At 38.5% G+C, this 18,699-nt stretch overlaps 1 protein-coding gene across 1 annotated transcript in view; it reads left to right on the top strand.

Annotated features, from left to right (window-relative positions):
• The first annotated feature begins 729 nt into the window (after positions 1-729).
• Positions 730-18,699, top strand: part of LOC126259540 (cancer-related nucleoside-triphosphatase homolog) — an 87,253-nt gene continuing 69,283 nt past the window's right edge. The window contains exon 1 of the mRNA XM_049956416.1: positions 730-950. Within this exon, the coding sequence (XP_049812373.1) occupies positions 896-950 (55 nt within the window). The 5' untranslated portion in view covers positions 730-895. The remainder of the gene's footprint in view (positions 951-18,699) is intronic.

Here is an 18,699-nt window from a genome sequence, read left to right on the forward strand (position 1 = left end):
GCGTACGTGTGTGTGTGTGTGTGTGTGTGTGTGTGTGTGTGTGTGTGCTTTACTCTAGCTCATCAAAGGATAACTCCGAAAGATAGCTGGCACCGTGTAGGAGGATTGGCGTGCGTACGTGTGTGTGTGTGTGTGTGTGTGTGTGTGTGTGTGCTTTACTCTAGCTCATCAAAGGATAACTCCGAAAGATAGCAAGTTTTCTTCCTTTTGTGTGTTGCTACCGACAACACGGCATTTCTTCTTTTCGGTGAGTGGTGGCCTTTAATCCTAAAGTATTTACATTCTACAAGAACTTTCCTACAACATTCATATATATTAATTCATAGCAATAACATAGTTAAATGTTTATGAATGAAAATAGCAAATTTATTTGGTAAAGAAGTCCATAAGAATCACCTGTCTCACTTATTTTTAGCCTTTGTCAAGCCAATAAATAGCTCAATATGTAAATTGGTGGATGTTTCCAACTACTAGTTTGTTGGCACAAGTTTTTGGGGATGTGCAGGGAGTACGTACGTATGTACGTTATGTTCAGGGCGACCATTTGGTGCCAGTTCCAAGTAAATATGGAAGTTGTATAAGACGTCGTCTGCTGAAGCAGACGATCAATACTACCGCTGCTTTACATGATAGCTCTAACTTAGCCACCCATCTCAGAGTTTTGTAGAACATAAACTTCGTAATTCATCCTACACGGAGAAATATTTCACTCAAATTTATAGATTAGTTGATTTCATAGACAATAAAGAAGTGGATTATGAGGTTAACTGAAGCTGCCATGTTCAGTTTGTCCACAGACAACTAGTTGTTCTGAAAGTGCTGCGAATACTGGTAGTATTTGTTGTGAAACTGGCCTTTATGAACTATAGAAGTCGTGTTGTACGTAAATCAAAAGATGACATCGTTTGTCGGCGACGAAATAAAACACGTGTTACTAACCGGACGTCCAGGTACCGGTACCTATTTTGAAATAAAAGTTGGCGTATGTTGCAGAACGATATCTTTTAAATATTTTGTGCGATCACTTGAATTAATTGCCCATGATTCGATGTTAATTAAATTTTGTATGCATGCAGGAACAAATAATTTCATTCTAGGTGGAGAGATCGCTGTACGTAATTGTAACAGGTAGCTTAAAATTATTATTTATGTTGGCCAAAGTTAGTTACTGATATGACCCACAGTACTCTTGAGATATTGGTAAAGACCGTACTGACGAGTTCCTTATCGATTTATGCCAAACACCGTATCAAAATACAAATCGCCCTGTTTTTTAATAAAAAAAACGAGAGATCCCTCGTTGTACGTACTATTGCGCGTAAAATAACGGCCACTTCAGGACTGTATGATTGAAACATGTCATTTATGTGCAGGTGTATATTATTTTACAGTGCCCCAGAACATCCTACTAAGTCACTGTACCATACTAATAAAACGAAAAATTGTGCTGTAAAACGTGTGCCCAAACCACAGCAATATAGCAAGACGCAGTATGCACAAGTGAGCGGGAAAAATCGTCAGTCAACTACACAACAGAAACACGTGTGGCACACAAAAACAAACCTGTTATAGCTCAGATCCATCCAAACACTACAATGATGACATGGCGTACTAATTTAGACTTGTGGCTAATTTCGTTTGGCAGCCGTAGGGCACACAATGTAAGAGAAAAGAAAAAACCACTGGGGGTGCCAAAACTGTGGTGAAACATGTTTAGGTGTTAAAGCAAACAATAATTGTTTAGCCTTCGCTCCCTGATATACATAGGCCCTTGCAAGCTGATAATTTGCCTGGAAAAAACCTGCAATGTTCAGGGAAATTGCATTTCCTTCAAAAAGTTGATTCTTGAATTTTTGAAGCAATGTCTGTAGAGGCTCTGGAAATTGTTAGAAAAACAATTGGTTGTGGAGTCATGCAGTGTGGTGCGTTGAATTGTTGTTCAGTCATAGCCACCTCCTGCACATTTACTGAACGTGAGGCTTGATTTTTATTTGTTTTTCTCGAACTGCCAGATCCTTGAGTGCAGGTGCAGCATGCAGATTAGAAATTGTCACTTTTTGATCAGCATTTGGTTTGAATGTGATAGTGTGTCCACTCACCCTCCCCTCTCAACTTTATTTGTGGTGACACACTGAGCTTTGCGATAGCCTGAGATCTAGGTAGGCTTTAATGTGGTGGTTTGATTGATTTGAGTTAGCAATTCTAACACATTTGAATGCAAAATAAAGATTTGCATGTAGCATAGCCCGAGGGCTGTGTTGACTTGATATTCAACACACTTTTAATTGCAAATTAATGAAACTGCAAGGTAAATTCAGAAACACCTTTAAGAGATAAAGGGAAAACCTCTCATAGGTGTTATAATGCATATAACATGCATTTGCTAAATTTAAACTATGAAAAATGTAGGGGGAGGGGACAATAAGTTGGTAATGGTAACTTGTTTTCTGAATTGAATATTCAGCCATTGAACTGCAACCTCATCACACTCATCCCCCTACTAGTTCCTGAACAAACTACGTTTTTCTGAAAGAGAGGAAGAGGGAAGAAAAGGGACGGGTGGGAAATTATGGCTTTCAGCCACACAGGGAACTGTAGCGTTGCAATGAGAAAAGTTGAGGTGCCATGCCAGGATTTGAACCCAGATGCTCTGCTTCTCTAGAATGGTTGCCATAACCTTCTTGGCCACCTGGACTTGAGCCTCAACTTATGTACGCTGCATGCCAGCATCCCTCATCCTGCACTACCTGCTCACAGATTCTCAAGTCCCATGATGATTCGAATGATATTTGTGCATCCCAACCGAAACATATGTCATAAATCTATTGTGGAGATGTCCAACAGAACAGACGACCCTCAGTACATTAATATAATTGAGTGTGATGGCTCTATTAAATACGTTTCAATGCAGATGCACAAATATTTGCTGATATTTGTTCCTTATCAGGCTCATATATTAAGAGACTCAGCAAGCTTAATATGAAGTTATTTGTTTACTATTCTGTAAAATGCTACACCAGGCATAGATTGTTTACTGATCTATAAAATATTTCACCAGCATAATGCAGCTACACTGTGTTTGCTATTCTTAGGCTGAGCATGAGTTGGCTGCTGTTCGTAAGCAGCTGGAAATTGCCATGGTTACTGTTGAGTGATTGCAAGTTTTGCGAATGGGTGTGTTGGGAGGATACCAAGAGTTGTGTGCCAGAGGTATCAAAGATACCTCAAGTACTATCCTCTCCTGTGGAAACTGCCATCCACTTGACTGTGAGTGGCGTATCAGTGTTGAGTCTAGGCATCTCGTACAGGGTGATTAAGGACCAAGGACTCAGTGTGCTATACCAATCCCTTTAACAAACAAGTTCAAAGTGCTGCCTTTCACTCAAACTGAAACCAAGCCACTGGGACTCATTTCATATTTTTGAGGAAACCTGCTTTGTCCCATGTCAAGAGGAGATAAATACAAAAGGGTAGTGATCTATTAATTATTGACAGTTCAGACGTATGGTGAATAACAGTACCCCTTAGGAAAACGGCAGCAAGGAATGGGTAGAAACATCAGGTACACTTCGTTTGTATGCCTGGAGGCTCCACTTAACATGTTGAAGAGGCTGCTCTGGCAGCCACTGAGGGAGCATAGTGCAACCAGTACAGTTGTGGTGCACAATGGAACAAATGATGCTTGTTGTCTTGGTCCCAAGATGATACTTGGATTATTATAGTGACTGGCAGAGAGAATTGAGAATACCAGCCTTGCTAACAGAGTTTCAGCAAAGCTCACGATTTGTAACATTGCCCCAGGACACATTCTGGTCCCCGGGTTCTTAATCAGGCAGAAGGCTTGGACCAGAGACTCGTAGAGTTCTGTGACAAGCTAGGCTATGACTTTCGAGAATTGCGCCATAGGGTTGACAACTCTAGATTTCCCCTAAATAGATCAGGTGTGCAGTACACATCAGAGGCAGCTACCTACTTGCCTTTCAGGCCATGATGCACAAATTTTAATGCTAAAAAGCTTTTGTACTCAAACAAATGTCACATATAATTACAAACTATGTAGGAAAGTTCATCCAACAGCAATAGAGAGTTTTTCAAACCTCATCAAGGAAGAAGAGTGGCAGGATGTTTATAGTAGATGACAAATATAATGCTGTCATTAACACATTCCTCATGCTCTTTGAGAGCTGCTTTCCATTAGAACATATGTAATGGGATACTACCAGTAAAAGGCAGCCCAGGTGGCTGACTAGTGGGATAAGGATCTCATGTAGAACAAAACGGGGATTATATCGAAATGTTAGAAGTAGTCACAATCAAGCTACAGTTGCCCCTTTACAAACAGTACTGTAAGGTGCTCAAAAATGTTATTAGGAGGGCAAAGAGTATGTGGTATGCAAATAGAGTAGCTAATTCACAGGATAAAATTAAAACCATATGGTCAGTTGTGAATGAAGAGTCTGGTCAGCAGCACAAGGTCAATGATATGAAGTCAGTTCGTGGTAAAAATATTTCTGTTGCTGATCAATCAGATATATGTACAGTATTTAACAATTATTTTCTGAGCATTGCTGATGAATTAAATAAAAATTTAGTTTCTACAGGGAATCAAATAACTCTCTTGCGAATGCCTTTCCAAGATTGATGTCTGAAATACTCCTCTGTGATACAGACAAGGGGGAGATTGAGTCAATAATTAAATCCCTGAAGACTGAGGACTCTCATGGATAGGATGGAGTGCCTAACAGAATATTAAAGTACTGTGCTGCACATGTTTGCCCTGTCTTTAGCCACATTTGTAATTTTTCCTTCAGAAATGGTTATATTCCTGAATGATAAAAGTACTCAGCAGTAAAGCTGCTTTATAAAAAGGGAGAAAGGGATCATGTAGACAATTTTAGACCTTTTGCAGTGAACACATGGTGTGTCGTGGGGCAATCACTCTGTTTTTAAAATAATTGAAAAGCCACAATCGCTTCAATTGTTTATTAGATGACCGGTTTTAGCACTCTGAAGGTGCCATTATCAGATCTGTGAAGGTATAACATAACAGGTTTGAGGGAGGGTTTACATGAGTTAACTATATACATTACAATTATTACAGAACCACATAACTGAAACGTGGATTAACCTTTATAAAACCATACGGACATCATGGCATATGAGGCAGACCATCTGATAAAATCATTGTCACAACCAATAAAAAATAATAAAAAACTGCTCTCATGGTCATTCTTTCCATAACATATAAAACTGAAGTCACCAGATAAAACTAGCACTGCTCGCCTAACACCGGTCGGCATCATCGCTGCCCTATTCTGCGTGCTGCTGTGATTCTAGCGGTTCACAACCAGCCACCAGATAGCGCTGTCCAAGCAGCCCATACACAGTCCCACGGTATAACCACTCATTGCTACTAAAACACAACTTTACTATAACTGCTTGTTACATGCCCATGCAAAGCCCACATTTGCACACGCATTTCCTGTACATATTACAATCACTATAAAGTACGTCAGTTACAAAGTAAAAGCATCTGAGGCACAGACATTATCCATTAGCACCTTACAAAACTACATATTATAATTTACCTTTATTCATATAAGGACGTCAGGAATATGCACATAGAAAGCTGTTCATAACATGACTTAGGTACAATGTGACGGGCGATAAAAACCTGTATGCTGGGCGTTACATGTCTAGGCACTCTGGTCTTAGGTATTGTAATACAACCATGTGCCATGATGTCCATATGGTTTTATAAATGTTAATCCACGTTTCAGGTATATGGTTCTGTAATAATTGTAATGTATATAGTTAACTCATGCAAGCCCTCCCTCAAACCTTTATGTTATACATTCACAGACCTGATGATGGCACCTTAAGTGTGCTAAAACCGGTCATCTAATAAACAATTGAAGCGATTGTGGCTTTTCATTTATTTTAAATTTTAGACCTATTTCTATGCCAACAGTGTTTTGCTAAAGTTATTGAAAAGGCTGTGCATGTTAGGATAATTGATCATTTTATATCACATGATTTGCTATCAAATGTACAGTTCGGCTTCAGAAGTCGTTTAACAACTGAAAATGCTATATTCTCTCTTTTCTCTGTACTGGATATATAATGCCCTCTGGTATTACAGGTAACTCTAAAATATTTCTGTTTGCTGATGACACTAGCTTGGTAGTAAAGGATGTTGTGTGCAACATTGGCTCAGTTTCAAATAGTGCAGTTCAAGACATAAGTTTATGCCTTGTAGAAAATAAACTAATGCTAAATGACAGTAAGACTCAATATTTTCTGTTTCTAACACACAATTCAACAAAACCTGACGTTTTAATTCCACAGAATGGGCATATGATTAGTGAAACTGAACAGTTCGAAGTTCTAGGTATGCAGATAGATAGTAAGCTGTTGTGGAAAGCCCACCTTCAGGATCTTGTTCAAAGACTTAATGCTGTCATTTTTACTGTTCGAACGGTATCAGAAGTGAGTGATCGTTCGACATGAAAATCAGTCTACTTTGCTTATTTTCATTTGCTTATGTCGTATGGTATTATATAAGCAGTGTAAGTTCATGAACCTCTTGTCGGCCCCTGTTCATGAGTTTGGGTACTTTGACATTGGCCTCTCAAAAAAATAAAAATTAAAAAAAAACATAGATCCATCAAACATAAAACGTACCCAGTAACTGGAAGAAAGCACATTTCACATCTGTAGCAGAAGTGATCCACAAAACTACCATCCAACATCCTTGACATCCATTTGTTAAGCAATTCAGCACTCCTTCTATTCTGTTGAGGAGTTCCTTGAAATATTAAGCTGGTTCTTGTTGTATTTGTTGATTGCATTTATTTAAATTTATGGCTTGATTTTTTTCAGGTTCATAAACATTTCATTTTTATCTGTTATTACTTTTATGTTGTAATTTCATGTACTGACACATTCCATAACCTTGGAGATTTGCTCTTCAATTTGGTCCTACAGAACTTGACGTGTAAATAAATAAAAATAAATAGAGGAAGTAAGGTTTGAGTTTTAAAGAATTGTTGCCCATGCTCTTGATAGATATGTACACAGCAGGAATGTTCATAATGGAAGAGATCCTCCATGATATACAGGCACTGTAAACAAACTTCTAAAGAAACAGAGACTACTTCACAATTGGTATAATCAAAGCACAGGGCTATAGACAGAAAGGGGCTTAATGAAACACTTTTGGCAGTCAAGAGAGCAATGTATGAAGCCTTCAATGACTACTATAGCAGAATACAGTCAAATTATTTCACAAAACCCAAAGAAATTCTGATCATATGTAAAGATTGTTAGTGGCATCAAAGTTAGTGACCAGTCACTTACGGATGAGACTGGAACTGAAGTTGAAAGTTGCAAAGCAAAAGCAGAAATGTGTAACTATGTTTTCAAATCTTTCTTTACAAAGGGAAACCCAAGAGTATTGCCCCAAATTAATTCTTGTACCATGGAAAAGGTGAGTGAAATTGGCACTGTCATGGGCATTGAGAAGCAGCTGAAATCATCAAAACTGAATGAAGTCCCAGAGCCCAATGGAATCCCCATCACATTTTATTCCCAGTTTGCAGCTGAGCTAGTCCCTCTGTTAACTATGATCTATCATAGATCCATCAAACAAAAAACTTGCCCAGTAACTGGAAGAAAGCACATGTCATACCTGTAGCAGAAGTGATCCACAAAACTACCGTCCAACATCCTTGACATCCATTTGTTAAGCAATTCAGAGTTGGGGTGCTAGATTTGTTACTGTTAGGTTCAAATAACACATAAGTGTTACAGATATGCTTCAGAAACTCAATTAGGAACCTCTGGAGAGAAGACAACATTTTTTAAAGGAATGTTGTTGAAAAAATTTAGAGAACCAGCACTTGAAGCTGACTCCAGAACAATTCTACTGCCTCCAACCTTCATTGCGCATAAGGACCACAAAGATAAGATAGAAGAAATGAGGGCTCATATGGAGGCATACAGATAGTTCTTTTCCCTCATTCTATCTGTGACTGGAACAGGAAAGGAAATGACTAGTAGTGGTAAGGGGTACCACCTGCCATGTGCTATACAGTGGATTACAGAGTATCTATGTAGATGTAGATCTAGATCTAGGTCTAGATCTTAGAATGTATTCTGAGCTCATATATAATGTGGTATCTTGACCAGAATGACCTTCTCCATGCCAGCCAGCATGGATTTCGAGAGGATAGATTATGTGAAACCCAACTCACTCTTATCTCACATGACATTCCGAAAGCAGTGGCTCAAGTCAGATAGATGAAGCATTTCTCAGCTTCCAAAAAGCATTTGACTCAGTACCACACCTATGCTTATTATCAAAAGTACAGTTGTTTGGAGTATCAGACAAAATATGTGACTGCATTGAGGATTTCTTGGTAGGGAGGATGCAGCATGTTATCTTGGATGGAGAGTCATTGATAGATGTAGAAATAACTTTGCGTGTACCCCAGGGAAGTGTGTTGGGTCGCTTGAATAGTAACCTCAGACTTTTCATGTATGATGCAGTTTTCTGCAATGAAGTCCAGACTTAGTGAGGCTGTACAAATATTCAGTCAGACTTTAAGATTTCGAAGTGGTGCAGTGATTGGCAGCCTGCTTTAAACGTTCAAAAATGTAAAATTATGCACTTTGCGAAGTGAAAAAAAAGAAAGGTATCCTATGAATATAATACGTAAATTCGAACAAATACTTGAGGTGTAACACTTAGTAGGGACATGAAGTGGAACGATTAATAGGCTCAGTCATGAGTTAAGAATATTACTACAGTGTGTGGGACCACTACCAAACTGGATTACCAGAGGATATTGAACATATACAGTGAAGGGCAGCACAAATGGTCACAGATTTGTTTGACCTGTGGGAGAGTGTCACCGAGATATTGAAATAACTGAACTTACAGACTCTAGAAGACAGAAGTAAACTATCCTGAGAAAGCTTGCTTACAAAGTTTCAAGATCCAGCTTTAAATGATGATTGTATGACAACCTCCTGCATATTGTTCCAGTAAGGGTCTTGAAGATAAGATTAGATTAATTACAGCACACACAGAAGCATTTACACTTTCATATGTGACTGGAATGGGAGAAAGTTCCAATTACTGGTACAGTGGGACATACTCTCTGCCACGCACTTCACAGTGGTTCACAGACTATAGACGTATATATCTTTTGAAACCGTCTGGGAATCAAGAATTTGTGAGTAGTGTTACAATGGACAAGGAACACTACAATGCAGCATGCGGTAAGTGAGGAATTTGAGTTGGACCGAAGGCATGTCCGAGTGGCCGATATGGTTAAAGCAACCATTCTAGAGAAGCGAACCATCTGGTTCATCTTCTGGTCCAGTGTGAATTTTCAGCTTTCACCACTGCAATACAGCTGTGCCTTGTGCGGCTGGAAATCACGATTTCTCACCTACACCTTCCTCTTCTTCCCCCTTTTTTAAGTGTCGTCTGATATGTCCAACAGAACAGACAACATTCAGTTATATTAATACAACCTACTTTGTTCCCTTTGTCACATTGTCCTGCTACATGTGAACAGTGGTGATGGTGCAGCAGATGCCTATTTCAAAACATGGTGCATCATTGTTGTCTATTAATATTACATACAGCAATAGTGGACCTAAGCATGTAACTGTGAGCATTCATCCATTTGCCACTTAAATATGCGTAAGGATGCTGTGCACTGATTTATTTGCTGTAGTGTTACTGTGCTTGATACTACTAACCATTTTAAAAAAAGAAGAGGAAGATGAAGTCACTGTGATGTTTCTTATTGTGTGATTTTCATATTCATACAAGTAGTTCCACTGCTCTCAACTCAGATTCAGTCATTCTCTTTTGAACAGACTTTTGTAGGGTAAAAATTTTGATACATACCCGTCTTCATGTTACTATTCAATGAATGACCAAAACTATATTTCATACTTTATGTTATGTTGCTAATGAATCACAGACAGTGTGAGCTCCAACATGTACTAAGTTTGTCCACAAATAAATAAGCAAGCATAAAGCACAGAACAATTCTTTTGGGAAGTCCATATTACATTTAATGTAGTAGATTGAAGAGGAAGTATCTTATTTGAAGTAAGCTAAAGCTTCTTTGATTATGTTAATTAAATATATTTTATTCCTATGTCTAGCTTAATATAAGTGTAACATAATGATTCTAGAGAATAACTATTGTTTGCTATGCAAGGAAATTTAAACACTCAATAGTTGGAGGGCTCTGTGACCAAGACCACAGTCTACAATGATCAGCTTCGGAGTTTATCAAAAGTGAATATTAATTACCAACAGATGAGAAAGTAGTACTAACTCTAACCCTGCCTCCAGATGTTGCTGAGAAGTTTAGGAGAGAAGCATGTTGTGTGTTGACTGGGGCATGTTAGGCCAAAAGAAAAATTACATCAGTTCAGAGTTCTGCTTTGCATTCACTTAGGATGGATCATGATTTTGCTGTCTTCTCTGGGTACAAATGCATTACTGTCTTTATGCTGGACAAGCAGGATGATATTTAAAAGATTCAGTGTTCACATCTGACTCAGTGTGTCATATATTGGTGCTGACCCAACAAAAATGGTTGAGAGGAAGACTAAAACGCTACTGAAGAAATGTTCCTTGTTGTTAGAGATTATAAACAGTCATAACTCCTATTGTGCTGTCCCTCTTAGATTATATAGTCTTCTGAAGATCCAAAAGGGAGGGATTCCATTGAGGCCTATTGTCAGTAACACTGGTGCTCTGCCTGATATACTATGTAGCAAAACACCTTGCTATTCTGTTGGGCCCACTAGTAGACTGGTGTGTATATCACATTAGTAACTCAGCAGACTTCTCATGTTGATTAGAGGGATTGCATTTGAATGATTCTGATATTTTCACTTTTTTTATGTTGTCTCTCTCTTCACTTGTGTTCCTCTGTTTAATGCATTACAGTTGATTCAAGTTGGGATTAACTTCAATTAACTAACCAATTTCAAGATGAGTTGACTTCAATTTATTTTCTATTTGATGACCATTTCTGTGAATAGACAGATGAAGTTGCTATGGTGACCCTCTTGTCACCTATTGTTGCTAATCTGTTCTTGGAAGATTTCAAGGAGTGTTCCCTGGAGTCTGCAGCATTGAATGCTGCATGATTTTTTAAATATGTAGGTGATAGTTTTGTTGTTCGTCCCTACGGCAATGAAAATGTGAACACTTTTTAGAACATCTGAATTCAGTCCACTCTAGTATTTGCTTTGCTGTAGAGGTGGAGAAGGATAGCTGCCTTTCCGTCCTCAATGTATTTGTCAGGAAGAAGACTGATGTCATCTCAGGCCCTGGATAAGATTACATAAATACTTGTTCCATAGATCATGAGTATGATATTTTGTAATGGTGTAGGATGTGTCAATTTAACAAATTTTTCTTGACATGCCATGACTCAACTGTGCTTTTTTATACTACTAATTTAAATCTAAAAATTCATTTGCTGAGTAGAAGGGGTTGACATTCAGAAATTCTTTTAATTTATTTTTAAATGCTGGTTGGCTATCTGTCAGACTTTTGTTGGTTTTTGGTAAGTGACCAAAGTCTTTTGTGGCAGCATAATTCACCCCTATCTGTGCCAAAGTAGATTTAACCTAAAATAGTGAAGATCAGCCTTTCTCCTAGTGTTGTAACTATATACATTGCTATTGCTTTTGAACTGTGCAGGATGATCTTTGGTGGGCTTCAGTTATTATTCTGATTACACACTTTTCTGCAATGAATAGTTTTTCTCTTAATGATGGCATAAGAAAGCAGTGAATGAATGAAAATAGGCATAGTAAGCTAATTACGTATATGCTATATGCTTATCATACAGATTTGCATTAACACTAATAGCATAAGTAACCGAACTAGCAACATCATCATCTTATAGACATCTGTTATTCCCTCATGAGGTTTGTTGTAAATAATCTACTACATACAGTTCAAAAGGAATACAAAAAGGAGTGCACAGTGCTGCAACAAAAATTTTGGATCACTTACCCAGTGATGTAAAATGTGTGACTGGCAGCAAAGGAACATTTGATAATAAACAGAAAGTTTCTCTTTGACAACGCTTTCTGTTTTGTAGAAGAGTTTCTGTAGAAATGTTCAGAGTATAATCATATGTATAAAATAAGTTGCTACATGAATGTAAAATGACTTGTTCCACATCATTACAATATATCATGCAAAATGATCCATGGAATATGTAACTAACTAACTGTGTTTTTTCCTATTCAGTGTTTCATCAATGCACATACACAAAAATTTGGAATATTCTGCCTTAGCAACAGACTTCTGCTCAAACTCTATATTTATTAATGTTGCCGTGCCATTTACTCTACAGAACTGTGTATTCTGTGTTTTTATTAAATTTTAAGGAGAGTCCATCTCTAAAGCTTATCTAGAAGTAGTCCACAATTTACACAATCAAAAGCCCTTGGAAGATAACAAAAAATCCCAATTGGTGCTTTCAGTTATTCAGAACATTTAATATTTGATCAATGAAAGTGTTATAGCATTTTCTATTGAAAAACCTTTATGAAAACCAAACTGACATTTTCCTAGACCTTTATTTTTACAAATAGGTGAAGCTTCTGTTAACAACATTAATTTTCTAAGAATTATGGATAAAGCTATCAGAAGTGAAATTGGGCAATAGTTGTTGCATCAGAACTACTCGCTTTATATGCAATGGTATAACAGCAGCATAGTCAGGAGAGACTTGTCAGACGAGTTGTGAAAAGTTTGGTTATTGGTGACTGCATGGATGTATTTTAAAACCTGGGAGCTTAAACGTGGAAAATATGGTAATACGCAAGACAGAGATTCAGTAATCATGTATGAGTTAATAAGAGCAGGAAACTAAGTGCTTTTGTTAACTCATACACACTGTTTTGTCAGTGGTCTCTGTCTGGGGTATTACTCTATTTTCCATATATAAGCTCTCAGATTTTCAAATCTCATCTAGTGCTGTCGCCAGCAATATGTCTTTCCTTCTCATCCCTTCTGGTAAGTCTCCCCTGACGCGGATTTGTTGTCAACGTCTCTCCATTTCCTAAAAATCACAAGTTCTTTTCTTTCATACCTCTTCTTTCCTCTCCAACCCATCTCCCAGAAAAATCTGCAAACAGCTCCAAAAGCTTGCACATTTCAATACCTTTATATGTGTTTTCCCCTGTTGTCACTTGGCAAGTATATTTTTTTATCTATCCAGTTACATTATATTTTCAAAAAATGATTATTTTGTTGATGTATAAGCTAGATATTTCTGAGACAAAGGCATATAACAGGAATTATTTGTGGTGTGGACTCAAGAATGTTCTGCAGAGGCATTTCCAAGGAACTGGTGATACCAACTACTGCTTGTTCTTTAACAAAATGTGTCATGATTAATATATTCATTGATTTCAAACCTACAGCTCAATTCATGGAATCAGCACTAGAAATAACAACTGGAATAATTTTCATACCTATCTAAACTCATTCACTTTACCACTAAAATGTGTCCATTATTCAGCAACACACATTTTCAGTAACTTACCAGCTGCCAAAAGGAAGGTTAACTACTAATAAGATCCAGTTTGAGAGAGCTAAAGGATTTATTGCATTATAAATAACATGAATTTATGTATAATCTGACTGGTGTACAGAACAGTTGCAGGAATGTGCAGTGGTGTAATGTATACAAAATTTTAATGAGGCTTGTCTAGTCAATTCATATTATCATATAGGGGCTCGGGAATATCCTTTGTTTTTATTTATATATTCATTCATCCACCAGGGATCATATTAAAACTATTTAGGATTTGTCAATGTAATACAATGAAAGTGAATAGCTCAAAAATATACATACAGAATAAAATAAGTATGCTTTTATGAGGAGAGGACAGGCGGTCGGCCATGGCCTCATAGAAGAAACTATCCCACCATTCGGCTGAAATGACTTACGAAAACCATGGAAAACCTAAATCAGGATGGTCTGAGAGTACAGATGCCATCCTCCTGGATATTAGGTCAGTTTCTTAACAACTATACTGTCTCATTTAGTTGGTCTCCTTTGTACACTCTTCTTTCATTTACACCCAGTTAGCTCCAGGTATACTGCTATACCCCCTGCACTAATTCCAGTTTGTTTCGAAAACCAATAACATGCCTGTAAACAAGCAACTGTACCCCATGAATGTCTTCATGTCTACCTGAAAAACTGAGTCAACACCCCCTCATGATGAGTGAGATGTTGAACTCAGGAGAATGACAAGACATTACTGTCATGCAAAATAGATCTTGGAATATGATTTTCTTGTATAAGCATTACATTATGATCATATGTAGTAATATGACTGTGCATTGTTATCCCTGTTCATTATTAACTGCAACTCTTGATTCCTCTTAGCAATCTTTAATTGCATAATGTGTATTAGTTATGAAGAATGTTGAAACTGCCTTTTTCAACAAATGTGTTTTAGTAATCTTTACCACTCCTTGGGCAATTTATTATACAATTTTATTCCCTGATGGGAAATGCTGTTTTGAGTGTTTTGTTTGTTAATCATTGGCAAATGTTAGTCCAAATTGGTTCTTGCCCCATGATTATGTATTAGTAAAATATGTAATAATATTTTCCATAATTTGCACAACAGAGTGATAGATATACTCACTTTGTGCAATAAGGATTCCCAGTTTTGTAAACATAAGATTTTTTGCACATACAATGAGTGCAACTGCTACTCCTAGTTGTTATTTTTATGGCTGTTTTCTGCAGTTTAAAAACTGTGTCCATGTGTTGTGCCTTTGATCCCCTGAAAATAATTATATATCTAAGAACTGAGTGTGTGTAGAGATAGTATGTCACCCCAAGACATTGACTGTTACAAAATTATGATAGAACCCTAAGAGCAAAACTCACTGCTGACATTCTTTTTACCAACAGCTTTGTGTGTTCACTCCATGTTAATTAACAATCAATATTAATCTTTAAAAACTTTGTGTCTGTAAATTTATCATCTGTCCATAATGTAACAGAATTGTTTATTCTTAATGCTGAAACGCCTATTGTTTTTTTCATTGTGTTCAGTTTTAAACATACTTGTGGGTTTCATTTGGCTTCTCTAATAGGAATTCTGGTGTTATATCAGCAACTATGATGGTGCTATCATCAGCAAACACAACTTTTTCTCCTTTTCTTATATGGTATTAAAAGTAATTAATATATATTAAGAACCAAACTGGACTGTATGTTCGTTGTTGGAAAGTTGTTTTACCATTTGTACCCTGTTTTCCACATAAGACTGAAACCATATATTTGTTATTCCTCCTACACCAGCTGATGTAGGTGTCTAGCATGTTTACTAGTATTTTATGGTCAGCAGTGTCAAAAGCCATGGACAAGTCTAAGAACATGTCTATAACATAGTCATCCTTGTCAAGAGCTTCAAGTACCATTCTTGTGTACTCTGTAATGGCTAATGATAGACTCTTCCCACTTCAGACACCAAATTGTGCTTTGTTAAAAAGGCTGTATTTATTCATTCAACTCATTATTCTGTCTTTCATTATTGAGTTAATTATTTCTGAGAATGCAGACAGTGGTGAAACTGGGCTGTAGTGTTCTATACTCTTCACATTACCTTTGTTTAGTAAGGGCACAGCTTGCGCGTGCTTTAGGTATTCTGGAAAAATGAGTTCTGGCTCTTATGCTGTCTATGCATGCCTTCACAACAGACTGGAGCCCCACTATGCCTGCTGACATCTTATTCTTTAATTTCTGTATAGTCTCCCTGGCTTGAAGCTCTGTTACGGGCAAACATCCTTGCTTTGTAAGTCATTGTAGGTGTTACATGTGTTTTAGGAACATTTTTTGGCAACTTCTCTGCAGTATCAGAGAAATAATCATTTATAAAATTTGCTGATTCGTGTGGATTTTCTATAATTTTACCCCAGTCTCTGATTTTTATGTTATAATACATCCCTGTTTCAAGTTTTATGACATCCCAAACTACTTTGCCTTTATTTTCTACATTATTTATTATTTTGTAATTGGATAGTTTTTTTTTGCAACAAAGAGCGCACATTGTACATTTTTTATATCTATGACAGTAATCTAGGAACTGTAGATTAGTATTGTTGTGTCTAGTTCATACAGTCTAGACACAATGAGGTAGCTAGGTGCACGCTAAACTAACGCAGACGGGCTTGAAGTACTGGAACAGGAGACTTATTAATGCACTAAAGAAAAGTACGTAGTGTTATAATACTTAACTTTATTCTCTTGTTGGAATACATCTCTATTGAATATTAGTACGCTATAAGCACTGATACAAATGGCGCCTTGTTAGGTCGTAGCTATGGACTAAGCTGAAGGCTATTCTATCTGTCTCTCGGCCACCTCGTCGCCTACAGAATTCAAGGTAATGAGCGGCAGCCGTTTTTGCTTTCTTGTGTCGGTGTGTCTACCTACCGTGTGATAGTGAAATTGTTTCCCCGACGCGACGTAGCAACTCTGTCCTACGACGAAATTTTGTCTGCTTTAGATGCCTATTTCAAAGAAACAGTAAATGTAGTTGCAAAACGGTATACGTTCTTTCGTACAAAACGTACGGCCGGTCAGACTAATAGGGAGTGGGTAGCAACTTTGCAAGGACTTACTAGGGAGTGTGCATTTGAATGTGACTGTGGACTTCCTTATTCAGACACTATGGTGCATGATGCAATAGCACAGAACGTGTCTGATGTTCGCATAAAGGAACAGATTTTGAAACTAGTAAATCCCTCCCTTCAACAAGTGATAGACATATTGGATAGGCAAGACACACTTGACTTTGCTCAGGACTCATTTGAAACTTCGCCAGCAGTGTGTCACATTCACCGGCCCGCCGGGCCCGCTGCACGGGACGCTAAGCGGCCCTCGCGCCCATCGCAGCAGCGGCAGCCTACCTTGCAAACACGTGCGCCGCGTAAGCCAGCACATGCAGTGAAATCATGCCCGCGGTGTGCAACTAGACATTCGCGTGAACATTGCCCGTCACGCCAAGCTATTTGCTTTTACTGTCACAAGAAGGGACATGTTCAAAGTGTTTGCCAGAAAAAGCTTAGATCAGACAATCACACAAATTCCAGGCCTTTTGCTTCGCGCCGGAATCGAACCCAGGACAATCAGGCTCGTGGACCTTCACCCATGGACATTCATGTAGTTCATTCCCACCCGTCCAGTGACACTTTAGCTAACAGTGACTGTGTTCGTCCCACCAAAAGTGTGCGTCGACGTCGCCGGAAATCCCGTAAAGTCGCAAGTGCTTCTGTACCTGTATCAGTTCAAATTGCTCGTGACAGTCGCTCTTGTCGTCAGCAGGACAATAAACTTTTTGTGGACTTAGACTTTGAAGGCAAAGTGATACCATTCCAGCTCGATACCGGAGCTGCAGTTTCATTGATCAATCACGACACGTACAAACAACTGGGCAAACCGCCATTGCGTGCCACAAATGTTAAGTTAACTAGTTACTCAGGACAGCATATCCCTGTGTTAGGACAGTGCAGCCTTATTGCAACATACAAGGGACAAACAAAACTTGTGTCATTTTACGTTCTTCGTTCTTCTACTGCAGTGAACTTGTTTGGTTTGGATTTGTTTCAATTGTTTAATTTGTCTATAGTAAATCAGGTCCTATCAGTGAATCAGACTGTGCCTTCCGCCAGTGTTTCTAGCCTTTGTGAAGAATTTGCAGCCATTTTTGCACCGGGCCTTGGTTGCGCTAAGAACTATGACGCGCATTTGGAATTGAAAGAAAACGCGCAACCGAAATTTTTCAGAGCGCGCAATGTTCCCCATGCATTGCGTGATGAGGTCGCGAGAACATTACACGATTTAGAATCTCAAGGTGTAATTGAACGTGTGCAGGCTTCTCTCTGGGCCTCACCCTTAGTAATTTTGCCAACACCGTCCGGAAAATTGAGACTTTGTGTGGACTTCAAGGCAACTGTGAATCCACAACTTGTGACTGCTACTTTTCCTTTGCCCCGCCCGGAAGATCTTTTTGACAAACTGTGCCCAGGAAAATACTTTTCCAAATCGGACCTAGCAGATGCGTACTTGCAGATACCTGTGGACGAACAATCCCAGCGCGTCTTGGTGGTAAACACGCATCTTGGCTTGTATCGCTTCAAAAGACTGCCGTTCGGGTGTGCATCCGCCCCTGCTTTGTTTCAGCAATATTTACAAACTGTTTGTGCGTCGGTCCCTACTGCTGCGAACTATCTGGACGATATTGTGATCTCCGGAAAGACAGAAGCAGAACATTTGCAAAATCTCCGAACATTATTTCAGGTCTTGCGTCAGAATGGTCTTCGCTTGAGGATGGACAAATGTGTGTTTTTTGCTCGGGACTTCCCCTACCTGGGGCATGTCATAAATGCCCAAGGTATACATCCGAGTCCAGAGCACCTCCGTGCCATACAGGACTTACCTGCTCCGCAGAATTTGAAACAGCTACAGAGTGTGCTGGGTAAAATTAATTATTATGCAACGTTTGTGCGCAATGCTTCTTCCATTTCAGCTCCGCTTCATCGCTTACGCCGTAAAGGTGTTCCGTTCGTCTGGACGACGGAATGCGAACGCGCCTTTCGCCAGTTGAAAT

Source organism: Schistocerca nitens, chromosome 5 (assembly GCF_023898315.1).
Source record: "Schistocerca nitens isolate TAMUIC-IGC-003100 chromosome 5, iqSchNite1.1, whole genome shotgun sequence".
NCBI classification, from domain to species: Eukaryota; Metazoa; Arthropoda; class Insecta; order Orthoptera; family Acrididae; genus Schistocerca; species Schistocerca nitens.